Source organism: Meles meles, chromosome 1, assembly GCF_922984935.1.
Source record: "Meles meles chromosome 1, mMelMel3.1 paternal haplotype, whole genome shotgun sequence".
In the NCBI taxonomy this organism is placed as follows: domain Eukaryota; kingdom Metazoa; phylum Chordata; class Mammalia; order Carnivora; family Mustelidae; genus Meles; species Meles meles.
The window spans coordinates 14,565,442-14,578,238 of record NC_060066.1 but is presented as its reverse complement, the minus strand read 5'-3'; the positions used below and the strand labels follow the sequence as shown (position 1 = coordinate 14,578,238).

Sequence of the window (12,797 nt, the reverse complement as noted above, 5' to 3'; positions counted from 1 at the left end):
AGTTAATTCAGTAAAAGGAAATAAAAGCCCTTCTGCATGTAATCTGGGTCTGTTCATTTTGGAAGTCCTTTTAAACGCTTCCGAACATGTCATTTTCTTGCATTAAGCTCGGTCCACTTTGAAAAAATTGGAACAGCAGCCTACACCAAGATCACCGAAGAATAAATGCACATTCTGTATGAGTCTTCCCTCCCTTTACTTTCTTGTGCAAGGACAACCATGATAAATTAAGGACTCCCATTCTAGGGATAAATGGCCTCCCTGTTGCTGAGTTCCCAAACACCTTCGGCATTCCTGGTTTTTCCTACCTACAAGTCTGTCTAAGAGCATGTTGACAAAGCCTGGGCTTTTGACCCTCAAAGGACTAGGGCAGTGGCTTCAGGAGCTGGTCAAAGGAGTGCTGGTGACCTCCCACACCAGATGCCACATCTGCTCCTCTACCCACTGCTGGCACCTGCCTCCCCTGTTATACCAACAGTGCCATGTGGTCACGTTTGTCCGCTTTCTGTAATTCAATGACCCAGTGAGTACATTCCCTTTGTCTGAAACTGAAATCACCCAAGATGCAAGATCTTAATACCAAAACACCCCAGCGTAGATTCCAACAGAGGAGTGTGGTGATCAGCAATGTTTGCATTGATTCTGAAAATCAATGTGCACTGAAAATTTATGTTTATGAGACATTTTTCATGAACACTGAGAGCCTAGGAGCAATGGGTGATTAATTCTCACAGAGCAAATGCAGGGAGGACTTTGTCACTATATGAATTCTTCAAAATGTTTACCGAGCAATGTAAAGATGAGATGACCCACTAATATTCTCAGAAATTTTTGAACTACATATGGCAGAAAGAGGTATACAAGTGGAAAAAAATATAAATTCAGTTAACACTAAGAGATGGTTTATTGGAAACCCTTAGAGCGTCAAAAGACTTGACAGATTTTATTTTAATAAGACAGTGAACAGGAAGTGGTTCAAAAGATGTCATCAGTCTTTTATTTAACTAAACACTGCCCTTCATTTTGAAGGAAAAGATACAATTTCAAATCGGAACCTCCTTCTCAAGAAGTGGTATGAGAACGTAACATTGATTTAACATACATTCTTCAACAAAAATACAGTTTACACCATTCACTAGAAAATAAAATATACATAGAATTTACCGTGTTAGTCAATGTAATTCTCCATGGGTCACAAAAATTACAGCTAAGAACAAAACATAGTGAACATCTGAATGAACCAGTCAAGTTTATAGTTACCATGATTTAAAAAAAAAAAAAAAAATTCACAAGTGTAACCAAACAAAACCATTTGATGACCGTGATTATAGATTTTATGCTAATTTATTAAAAAATGGTTAGACAATCACATTAATATCAAGAGTCTTCGACACAGTGGATTCCATTTTGTTAAGAAAAAAAAAATAGAAAACGGTTAGTCATTAATTTTTCTTCACTCTCCGTAGCATATGTTGTATAAAATTAAAGTTTTGCTTTCAAAAATATGTTTCCATGTGGTTGTCATGTTGTCTAGTGCCGCTCCTAGGGCCAGAAGCACCAAAGACACGAGAAGGTTAACCACTGAAGTGTCGTTTTTCATAAAAACTAAAAATTTCCTTAAAGGTCTGGTGTCAAGTCTTCTTCTATAGGCATTTCAGTGCTAAAGTCATTTTAAATTACATGTGGAATAAAAGCTACAAAAAGTATGAGTTCTTTCGATACAAAAAGTTGTGTAGCTGATGTTGCGGGCTCCTTTGACATACATAAGCAGTCTCAATAAAATATTTGCTCAAATAAGAAAATAGAATTTGTTTCATTACTTTTAGTAGGTGTTCCAGTCCGCGGGTCTTGCTTATCCCTGCCACAGCTTCTGAAGAACGTTAGAATCAATATTTCTTTCAAAGAACATACATAATTCACAGTACAAAATAGTTCTAAAGTCTTATTCCCAAGGAGAAACAAAAATTATTAAATATATATATATATTTTAAAGTGCCAGATGTAGACGTAGCCTGGACATTGAAAACTCACGTATCCGCAACACTGCCACCTTGAGGAAAGAGCTGCACTGACGGCTTCCCCTTTCTTGCAGCCTCTGTTGTTGGGCTGTCGATTCACATTAGAGCCTCAGAGAGCCCTAAGACAACTTCCAATGGAATCGTTCTTCGTATTACATACTTCACACCTCCGGTAGCCAGTAAAAATACTTGCATGAATTGGGAAAGCAGTCTCTGGAGTGGGTGGATTTCCTCTTGTAGTTGATTTTCAGAAACCTCTTCTCTAGAGGCAGAATACTACATTGGTGTGGATTAAGAGTTCTTCCTTCAAGGGGAGACTTCCCACCAGGAGCAGTTCCTTTGTAACAAGACAGTCACTGGGGCACCTCCGTGTGACCAAGGACATTCACTTTTTAATTGAGGGCAAAGGAGGCCACCAGAGATAGGGGGGCGGAGAGCTAAGCGGGCTAGCCAGCCCAGACCTGCTGGATGGTCATTCTTCTCCCCTCTCGCCGTCTGCACACTGGTCTTTCAACTACCATGTTAAGCAAACAAAACAAAACAAAACAAAACCCAAATCTTTTGGATATCTGAGGCTCTCCTCAATGTCTTTTACCTTGATGGGCTTTTCCATGAAGAGAAGATAAACACGAAGCTGAGAGCTTATTACACATGAAAACTACATCTACATTTCCCACAGGTGACAGACATCTCTCCAAAGTCCCAAACTAGGACTGAGTGTGGTTCATCTTTAGCAAAGGAACAGGACCTGCTTGGTGATCCTTGTGAGAACAGGGAACATAGCTAATGCCCCTAAAACTAAAATTATTTCATACTGAGGTGCTACGACGGTCTAGGCTTTTAAAAATTATGGCATCAACTTCCAAGTTTGAAAAAAGTATACAAGGAAATCCTTCAAGTCTCGCTGCATGAGTTAGAAATCCTCACAGAGAAGGCCCAAGGATGTCCACAGCAATAAAGGACAACTCAGACAGGATTCCATTCCAACTTTAAGAATTCCTTCACAAAAGGACTTGCTTGGTGTCATCTAAAATGACTCCCCAAAGAAAGGAAAACTTCAAGCAACTTTTGGGACGGAATTAGCAATGCCAATCTGCAGCAAAGCAGCACTGTGAAATCAAGGATACACATCAACCAAGTGCTTGCCTGAAGCCAAGAGATGGGCTGTAAAAATTTCTAGAAGCCCTAAAGTACAGGAAGCAAGATCGCGGCAGACCCAATGAGTACAGGGCAGCCTGCTGCAACAGATCTCACAACCACCAACCTGTGCCTCAGGACTGTCACCAGACTCGGTGCTGACTATACTAGGTGGCATTTAATTTGTGATGGCTGTTACCCCTCTTAATTGCAAAATCACTCTGAAGGTGGGGGCGGGGGTGTTCTCCAAGAAACAAAGAGACTGCTGCAATGTAACAAGACTTAGCGTCTTGATTTAAACTGCATGAGGTGTGGCTAGCAAAACAAATACCTGATCACTGAAAAGACCTCAAGCCTAAGATTTTATCACCCCCAGAAAAAAAGTGAGTGAGGGGGATGGGACCGAGAGGACGCCAAAAACAAAGGAAAAAAAAAAAAGGAAAGAAAAGAAAAGAAAATCACAGGCCCACCACCAAGCCTTACAGTTTACAAAAAGGTTACCTTCGCCGTTCAGGAAGGGGGTTAGGTGATGGATGGGAAATTAACTAATTTCTGCCAGGGCAATTCCATCTGGCTGCTTCTGTAGTCAATACTTTATGGGGTGGCATGAGCCAACCCCGTGTGACCTGCGGATGAACACAGCCCAGCAGGTTTAATTAGAGCAGAGACACAAAGGGCCATTCCCTCCTTTGATAACAATGGGGCTCCAAGTGCCTACCAAAGCAGGCCAGAAACAAAGGCGGCAAAACAGAATCATAATTGAATCCTTCCCCTAGCTGGCCCATGACAATGATTTACTTGGAACCTGGGAAGTGATGGCTGGAACAGGAGGGAGCAGGAGACTCCACCAGAAGCCAGCTCCAGAAGATGAATTACCTGGGGGTAGGGGGGCAAGGGGGAGGTAGCAAAGTCTTTGTTTTGTAGCCCAAGTTTACCCAACTATTTATGACACCTCACAGGGGGCTGCTCGGTTGTGGTCTGCTGCTCCCAGACCCGGGCCTGGTCTCTCCAGTCTTACACCCCAGCAATCCCCCACCGTAAATCACCCGGGCCTCCCACATCCCACACACACCCCTGGGGGGGTGGAGGTAGCAGATCTGCGGCTGCCGGTGCTTGGCAGGGCGCAGCCACAAACCCTCCCAGGCCTCAGTACAGGGCCCCCTCCAAGCCCAGGGGAGGAGAGGAAGCAGGGAGGAGGCAATGGCGGGCATTGGTACTCTGAACTTTCCTCCACCCCCGAGAGCCCAAGAAGGATCGATTTTGGACCCAGGTACAGCAAAAATTAAGTGTCAGGCATGTGTCCACCATTTGGCCCATGTCAGAAAGGAAGACAGATCCAGAGGGCAGGCAAGAAGTGCCCCCCGCCCTCCACCGGCCCCAGTGCTCCTACCTGCTCCCTCTTACTCCTCTGTCCAGGGTAATAAGCTCAAGCCACAGCTGGCTGCACACTTCGCCAATTCTCCTTTTTTCCAAATGGCCCAGGAGCCCAGATGGGGCCTGGAAGGTACTGAAGGAGGGAGTGAGAAGAGGCAAGGGGGAGCGGCGTCTGGTCCAAAAGGCTCCCTCTCAAGACTCCGCACTCAGCTCGCCCCTCAGTGCACGGCCGCCTCCCGGGCCTCATCCTCCCGTCCCGGCGCCGGGGGGCGCCCCGGAGGCGGCGTAGTCCGCGCCGCGTCGCTGTCGCCCTCGTCAGGCTCGGCCGGGTGCAGGTGCGTGGCGAGCTCTTGCAGCACCGCCGCGCGCCCGATCTGGTCGTTGCGCCGCTTCTCCATGATCAGGTCCTCCAGGCTCTGGAACTCAAGCGTGTGGCTGCGCTGCGCCGAGAGCTGGATCTGCAGCCGGTAGGGCTGCTTGCCGATGCGCAGCTCGCCGCCAATCTTGAACTCGCGTTTGCCGTAGCGGCACCAGGCGGCGAAGCTCTCCGAGTTGCGCCAGCTCAGCTCGCGCTCCTTGGCGCCCACGTGTGCCAGAGCGTTGCGCACCACCGCGCCGGGGCTCAGCGGCTTGTAACGGTACAGGTCGTTCACCACGCGGCCGCGCCGGCCCTGGCTCGCGTCCGTCAGGAAGCTGTTGCTCACCTCCAGCCGGTGCAAGTGCACCACCTGGAAGTTGCCCACGTAGACAGCCCAGTGCGGGTACTGTGCCTGCGACACGAACTCCACCAGGTCGCCAGGCCTGCACTTGTTGAGCAGGTTCTCGGGTGTGTAGGTGCTCAGCGCCGCGGAGCCTGGAGCGAAGCTCTTCTGGTAGATGCACTCGTCGCGGTAGAACACAGAACACTCCACCTCGTGCAGTCGCGGGTCGTAGGGCTGCGGTGGCGGCAGTGGTGGCCCGTCCCCGCCGTCGGGAACGCCGTCGCCGCCGCCGCCGCCATCCAGCCCCTGGGGCGGCGGCTGCGGCTCCACGTCCTCGTCGTCGTTGGAAAAGATGTAGGAGACCCCAATGCGGGGCCCGTCGTCCCGGTCCACGCCGGTGGGGTCGGCCGTGGGAACTTCCTTATAACTTAGGTGGGTCAGTTTCTCCACCTGGTTACCCATCACGCAGCGGATACACGTTCACACAGCCGAGAGGCGAGAAAGCGAAACCGCCACTAGGGTCATTGGCACGGGTCCCCGGACAGGGGCGGAGACCACCTGTTGGGAGAGGAAAGCAAGGAAGCCATGTAGGAGCCCCTCCATGAAAAGGATTTCCTAAGAGGAGGAAGGGCTGGGAGGCGAGCACCTGGAGCCATGTTTACAGGGAAGCTCGGACGTGGTGAGCCTTCCCTCATTTCTCCACCTCTAGGGTCACGGTCACAGGAGGCAGAGCAACCCTAGCTCTACCCCGCCCCCAGCACTTCACCTCGCCCGGGCAAACGCCCATTGCATCAGCAGTTCCTACCGCTTCCGCCGGCGCCCTACCTGCCAAGCCCAGGCAGGAGGGGGAAAGAAGAGAAACTTTACTCCAATCTCCCTTTTCTTAACCCTCCTTTCACCCCAGGGTCCTAACTTAGCCCCCGAGACGGCTCCGAAGCCTCCATCCTCGGGGAAACCGGCGGAGATCTCGCAGCTCTGCCGGTGCAGGTGAGCCGCCCTACCTGGCTCACCTGCGGCGCCTGCTCCTCCCGTCTCTCCCGCCCCTCCCCCGCGCGCTCGCCCGCCCTTTGGTTCGGGTTACCGGCGAAAACTCACCCGCAGAGAGGTGGAGGCCTTGGGGAATTGGCTCCCTCCCCCCAGCCGCACCTTGAGACTTCTACGGTGAGTTTTGAGGTGTGGGATCCGCAATCCCTCCTCTCCGGGCGCCGGTGGCAGCAGGGCTGGGCAGAGGGGAGCGAAGCATGTCTTGCCCCCGCGGCTACGTAGCGCTCCAAGACTTGAAGGTGGGGAGCAAAGCCTGTTTACACCGCACCCCTCCCTCCTGCTGGGGCTGCTGCTCCCCTTCAACCTGCTCTCGGGGGAGGTGGGGCTCGATAAGGCGGAGAAGGAAGCAGTCTTGCTGCCCGGCGGCGGCAGCTCCCGCTCGGACCCGGCGAGCAACAAGCGCGGGAGCGGGAGGGACGGGATTGTAGATCCGGCTCCAGGCTCTCCCGGCGGGAGCGCAGCCCCTGGCATTTAAAGAGACAGACGCTTGCTCCCAGAGCCCAGGTCTTTCCCACACAGCGCAGAGCCTCCGGGATCCCCGCCCCCGCCCCGCCCACCGGATCCTCGAAGCCCCGCCCAAACCACGCCCCCGCGTCGTAGCTGATTTAAATCCTGCTGGCAAGTAATCAAGGGCGGGCTTCCTGATACTCTGATAGCCCAGGTCTGCGCTCGCATGTGGGAATCCCGCTTGCCTTCTTAGAACAAGGGCTTGCTTTGGGAGGTCCTCCGTGCTTGCTCAGTTCGTGTTTTTCCGAGCTGACGGCTTTAAAGAAACGTTGGGAGGCAAACGCCACCTGCCAGTGTAGAGATGAGAGAGAGAATAAGAGTTTTGGCGTTTGTTTTGTTCCCCCTTCGCCTCCCCACCCCCCCCCCCCCGCCCAGACCTGGAGAGAGACGAATAGTCTAGGTAGTAAACAGACCTTTGCTTCTTTCTTTTCTTTCCTAGAATGTATTTCTTACCAAAGGTCACAGAAAAGAGTTTTTTACTGGGACAGCTGGAGAAGCGTTTCAGTTCAGAGGTGTTTCTGGAATGAGTGCTGTGAACTTTCCGGTGGGGGAAAAAGTTCACAGAAAGGAAACAGTATAAAAGCAGAACAAAGTCTTAGTTGCTGGCTTGCTTCCAAGCCCTGCGCTCTGTTTTATTACGTGTCCGTGGAAGTTAGCACAAAGTAGATTTCATAACCTCTTGTTTCAAGACTTACCAGGTCATCTGGTGGAGGAAGCATTTGTTCTCATTGTTTTTCTTGAGAATAGGGGATGTAGGAATTATCTAATTGACCTTAAATTAAGAACAAATTTGCAGAGGCCTCTGGTGGATGCATTTCCTTGCTGACTTAAAGAAGAAAGTGACAGGAGAGGAGTGTTGCCTATTAACCTCACCACAAGGGGACACTTGCTCCCACCAAGCTGATTTTGCTTTTTCATTTTTTGTATTTGCCTGTGTGTGTTTTTGCTTTTCCCTTTGTTTTGTTCCTTACCTAAGAGGCGGGTTACCATAGTGTTGTCTTTTTAAAAACAGTAGTTTGGAGTGGGGGTGGAGCCTTGTGAATAGACAAGCCCAGGCATTCACTGGAACACCAGACTAATTTGTAGTGGAATTAAGAATGCAACTTAAGACCTCTTCTACCCTGTTTTCCGTCACTGTTTCTTTTAACTGAATTTTTCCAGGTAACACTATTATTTATTCAGTGTGCATACCAACCGGTGGAAACAGGAATATACTAACACTACTGTGATCCTTTTTAGTTTGAGAGAGAGAGAGAGAAAAAAAAAATCAATCTACTTACGTACTTTTGAGCCCGAACAATCAATATTGGCAGGGCTGTGATAGAAGTTAGTCCTTCAGCAAGTCCAAGATCACAGTATAAGTTTGGCCAAAAAAGAGACTTCTGTGTGCCTGCTGTGCAGATGACATTAAAATATTTTCTAAACAGCCTCAGGCGCGTGCTCTGAGGTGCTGCTGTTACTTGAATGCTGTGTGTCACCACCATGTGAGCTCACGGAGGTACCCATTTTACAGGGAGGGGTTAGGCTTACAGAGGGACTGGCGAGTCATTCCATGTCTGTTAGCTTGAGAAACCCTTGTGGGGGGTCAGTAGCACTAGGCCACTTTGCCCCAGCTGGTACTGGGTACGGTGGCTGGGGATGGGAGAAACCACAGAAGGACAGGGAGGTAGGACAGTTTGCTTCCAGCACTCTGGGACAAAGATCTAATGTGGAGGAAACGACACCTACTTGTCTAGGTGCCTGTCCCCTTGTCTTGAGGAGCTGCGTTTGGGTTATGTGATTATGGCTCAACAGCATTTCTTGAATTGAGCAGAAAGTCTCAGAGGAATCGGGTTCTGAGTCATTTTTATATCCCAATGCTTGGTAGGTAATAAGTGCTCAATAAGGCTTGATGAAGGCTCTAGCAGAATACTGGACCATGTTGATAACCTGCCTCCTGCGTAGCTTCTTCCATTAATTCCTGATCAGGGCCCAACCTCCATCCAGTCACCTGGGGCTCTTGATCGGTCAGAGGTTATATAAGTGCTCTCCAACATTCTTAGCTCATCTCAAATAATCGTTTAATGAATTTAAAGTTAATTAGCTGTCAACAATCTGGAGCCTTGGGAAGTCTCAAGGTTAGATTTCCAACTTTACTTGGAAAAGGTAACTATGTAAGCCCATCAGGCCCACATTGTGATGGCAACAAGGAGCTAGAACTAAGCAACCGTTGCCTTGGAGTTGAGATGTACTCCAGCTGGGCCCCATCCCATCCTACCCACCTCAACTACCCTAGTTCCTTGGCTGGCCTGGGGAACCTCTGTGTTGGCCATTCAAGTTCTTTACTCCACATTGTATCACTGATTATATGTAATTCAGCCCTTGGTCAAATACCACCTGGTATTATTCTTTAATTCATGTATTTAAAATGTCTTTTTTAGAGAGAGCTTGATTCAAAACTTATTTCTTAAAGATGTACTAGGTACCTACTTATCTTATATACCACACATTCATTCTACAAATTCAATAGGCAGCATTCTAGGTTTTATAAGTATTCATGCCCCCATGAGGCTCAGTGTAGTGGAGGGGACAGAGAAATAATGAGACGTCTTAGGACGGTATGACATGTCCCAGAGGAAGGGGAAGTAGAGGGTGCCTCGGGGAAGTTTGAAGGCATGTGGGCACAAGTGAATTCCAAAACGCCTGCCATCAGGGGTGTTGGACTCCTGAGGATGACACAACTCTAGATTAATAACGACAACTACCAGTGAGCTCTTGATTCTGTTAGTCTGTTAAGTTCAGCGAGGCCAGGTGGCAAACGGGGTGATCGCACAGTTCCCCTTGACTTTCACACTGGTGTTCACAACCACTTGGTTTTAAGTAGAGACAAACACATTCTTTAAGATTTGGCCAATACTTGAATTTTGGTGGTTTTAGTGGCCTCCAGAGATAAAGACAAGAACACAGTAGACAAAATCCTTTCTCTTATGGCATTTGTATGTTGATAGGAGGAGGCAAGTGGCGAAGAAGTCAATGAAGAAGAATTTCTGGGAGAGACAAGGGCCGGGAAGAAACAAATAGGATAATGGGATTAACTATGGCTGCGGGGGGGGGGGGGGGGGGCGGGGAGGGGTGGTTTGGCCTACTTTGGGTAAGATGGCCAGAGGTGGACTCCTGAGAAAGAGAAACTTAAGCTAGCACTGGGATGAGCTGGCCTTGGCATTCCCTCTACATTCCCAACCAAGATGGGAAAGAATTGGGATGCTCAGGAAAAGGAAAGGTGAATGAGGGCTTTGGGGTGGGAGGTGCAGTCAGAAAGGTAGGAGGCTTTGAGGTCTGAAGGTCCTCAAGCTGGCTGCCCTTGGAAAATGGACTGCAGAGGGATGGGAGAGGAAGCAGGTCTGGTAAAAGGCCATGCTGCAGGAGGGAAGGCATTCTGTACAAATGGAGCCTGGCAGACAAAGGAGGAAGCCCGCCTCTGAAGGCACCAACCCCAAGAGCAGCCTCTCACTGGAGACATGTTCATTGGATTGGGATTCTCAGCCACACTGTCGCTTCATCCCCCCAACCCAGCAGTGACCCAAGTGTCACATCCCACACACCTCCTTGGAGGAGACGTTCAATAAAAGCAAGCTGTGTTGAATGCCAGTTAGTCACTCTCCCAGTCTTCTGTCCAAGGCAGTGGGGAATAATCGAGAATTGACATTTCTACCTGACAGGGCACTAGCCGCAACTCTGCAGGTGCTGTCGTTTGAATGGCTCGCTCCAGGAATGTACAAAACAGGAGCACAAGGGCAGAATTATCTGATTAGGCAGTCTGGAACTATGCCTCGTTCCGGGGTTGGGCCCCAGACTCCCCGTGGCGGCAGATAGCTGAGTGAATTTGCTGGAAAACAGGTTCCTCCGTACCTCCTTATATTGGGAAACTCCCAGACTTACCTGCATCTGTTCCCCACTGCTGGGGATTTTGTTGAAACTGTAGGAGCACGGTGCGCAGTAGCAGAATGGAAACATATGATGTGGGCTGATATCCTGTTTGCCAGGTGCATGACCTTGGAGTCTCTCTTCTCCATTTGGCCCCCTTCCCTAGTCTCTAAAGTGGGGCTGATGATACTCCTTGTCTCACTTGTGAATCCTCCAGTGAGACAGCGTACATGGAAGCATCCTAGAACCCCTGAAGCCTATGGAGATGCCAGGCATTATTCACACAACGTGTAAGAGCCAGACGATGATTTCACTATGGGGAGAAAAAGGCCAGTCATTGGTGTGGGCCCGGTCTTCCTAAATTTCCATACCAATCCTGTTTTTTAGGTTTCCCAGATAAGCCCCCCAAAAGCCTAGGGATAGGCATCCTGCCGACTGTAACAGGATGAACTGGCTTCAAATCCAAATATGGCTGATTCCAAGTCTGCTTTTCCCACCGCACCCAGCAGGCTCAGGAGCACCAGCATATGCGTTCCAGCAGACGTGGGCCAGTCCCTGGACCACGGGGCTGGTGTGTCTTCTGGATGTCGAGTGACCAGCTCGTCCTGGTTGGCCTGGGAGTACCCTGATTTTAGCCTGCCCTGGGCCATCTGGGACAGTTGGCTGCCCTCCACGGGCTCTTCCGCATCCTGGTCATTGCCCTCCCTGGAGTGTTGCTGGGGGTGGGGCGTGGAGAGGAGAGGGAAGCGAGGTGAGGCAAGTGTTTTAACCCAGACTCCCTCTCCAGCTTGGTGACATACACAGGGCAACTACATGCGCAGGGCCATCCAGTAAAAAAGACAACAAATAACCTGCTCTGGGCACATCTTCTTTTTTCTGTCTCTTTTTTTAATCCGATGCTTCCCAGGAGGTGAGCACTGGGCCTCTCTCTCCTCTGAGAGCTGGTGGCCTGCAACTCCCCTCCCCACCTTCTCAGCCTGGCTGTCTTGGGCTTTAAAACCTGCATAAAGAGTTTTGCACTTTTAACTGAATTATTCCTTGACCTTCAGATTAAGGAAGGAATCACAGAGGCTGCTGAACGGCATCCTTCCCCCCCCCCCCCCGCCCCATTTATTTATTTGACAGAACAAGCAGGGGGAGTGGCAGAGGAAGGATAAGGAGAAGCAGGCTCTCTGCTGACCAGGGAGCCCAATGCCCCCAGGACCCTGGGATTATGATGGGAGCTGAAGGCAGAGGCTTAACTGACTAAGCCACCCAGGCACCCCTGCTACCTGGGATCCTTTTCCTCGGCTTCTGTATTTGACTTGCTTTTTCCCTCAGATAACCAGAGCAGGTTGTCTCAGGCAGGCTGGGCCAGAGCTAGGCTGCCCTGTGGCTAGGCATGGAGAGGAGATGCCCTGAGAAGGGGTCTGGGGCTAGAACACCCACATAAAACCATTAGCTCTCCATCCCTTCAGCCTGTGGCTAGCTTGTGAGGAGCCTTTTAATCCTTTTCTAGAAGAGGGTTCACCAGTGGGAAAACACTGAGGCCTGTCCCTTCCAGATTCTTGCTGTTTCGGGAGGCCTGTGACAACATACTGTTGATGTTGAACGGGAGAGTTTGATTTGTGCTCCGGAGTCTGAGCTGGTAGCTGGGCTCCTGCATGAGCCTCATGAAAGATGCATTTCACCAGGCGGTTCCAGGGGAGAGACTGGCTTAAATTACAGTTCTATAAATCCAAATATTGGCATATCTGCAAATCCAAATGTAGAGATTTCAAAAAAAGTCTAAATTCTAAGAATCTTATTTTGTACTTCTCGTGCAAAAAAGGGGAGGTTGAGATATTTAGAGAGGAGACAGGGCTGTCAATAATGAGAAAAGCTTCAGCACAGCAAACCCAACCTCCTTTTCTTTCCTTGGGCATTCTTCATGCTTCCAAGGAAGGAAAGCCAACATGAGGGAGGAAGACAGCATTTGTTCAGCATGCTTTCTGCAGGACAGATTGGGGGGGCGGCTATCCGTCAGGGATTTGGGGCATCAGATTTAACAAATCTGGTTGGTCAATTTCTCTCTGCTTTCCCCAAGCCACTTTTAGGCCTGGGGCCCAGGGAACACCATGGGGTCACTTACCCC

General features: G+C 49.8%; 1 protein-coding gene and 1 long non-coding RNA gene across 3 annotated transcripts in view; one reads left to right on the top strand and one right to left on the bottom strand.

The window, feature by feature from the left end:
* Positions 1–970: 970 nt before the first annotated feature.
* On the bottom strand, positions 971–6,456 carry LRATD2 (LRAT domain containing 2). 2 transcript variants are annotated; one of them, XR_006820239.1, is made up of 3 exons: positions 6,326–6,456; positions 4,546–5,788; positions 971–3,781 (listed from the first exon to the last, which is right to left on the bottom strand). XR_006820239.1 is itself a non-coding variant. In XM_046018308.1 (2 exons), the coding sequence occupies exon 2, from the start codon at positions 5,690–5,692 to the stop codon at positions 4,748–4,750; it is 945 nt and encodes a 314-aa protein (XP_045874264.1). In that variant the 5' UTR covers positions 5,693–5,788; positions 6,326–6,456; the 3' UTR covers positions 971–4,747. The 2 variants fall into 2 exon arrangements, 1 of the variants encoding a protein (XP_045874264.1); XM_046018308.1 differs by having other exon boundaries at positions 971–5,788.
* The window catches only part of LOC123950501, a 28,245-nt gene continuing 21,704 nt past the window's right edge, over positions 6,257–12,797 (top strand). Inside the window, exon 1 of the long non-coding RNA XR_006820241.1 lies at positions 6,257–6,391. This is a non-coding gene — a long non-coding RNA (uncharacterized LOC123950501). The remainder of the gene's footprint in view (positions 6,392–12,797) is intronic.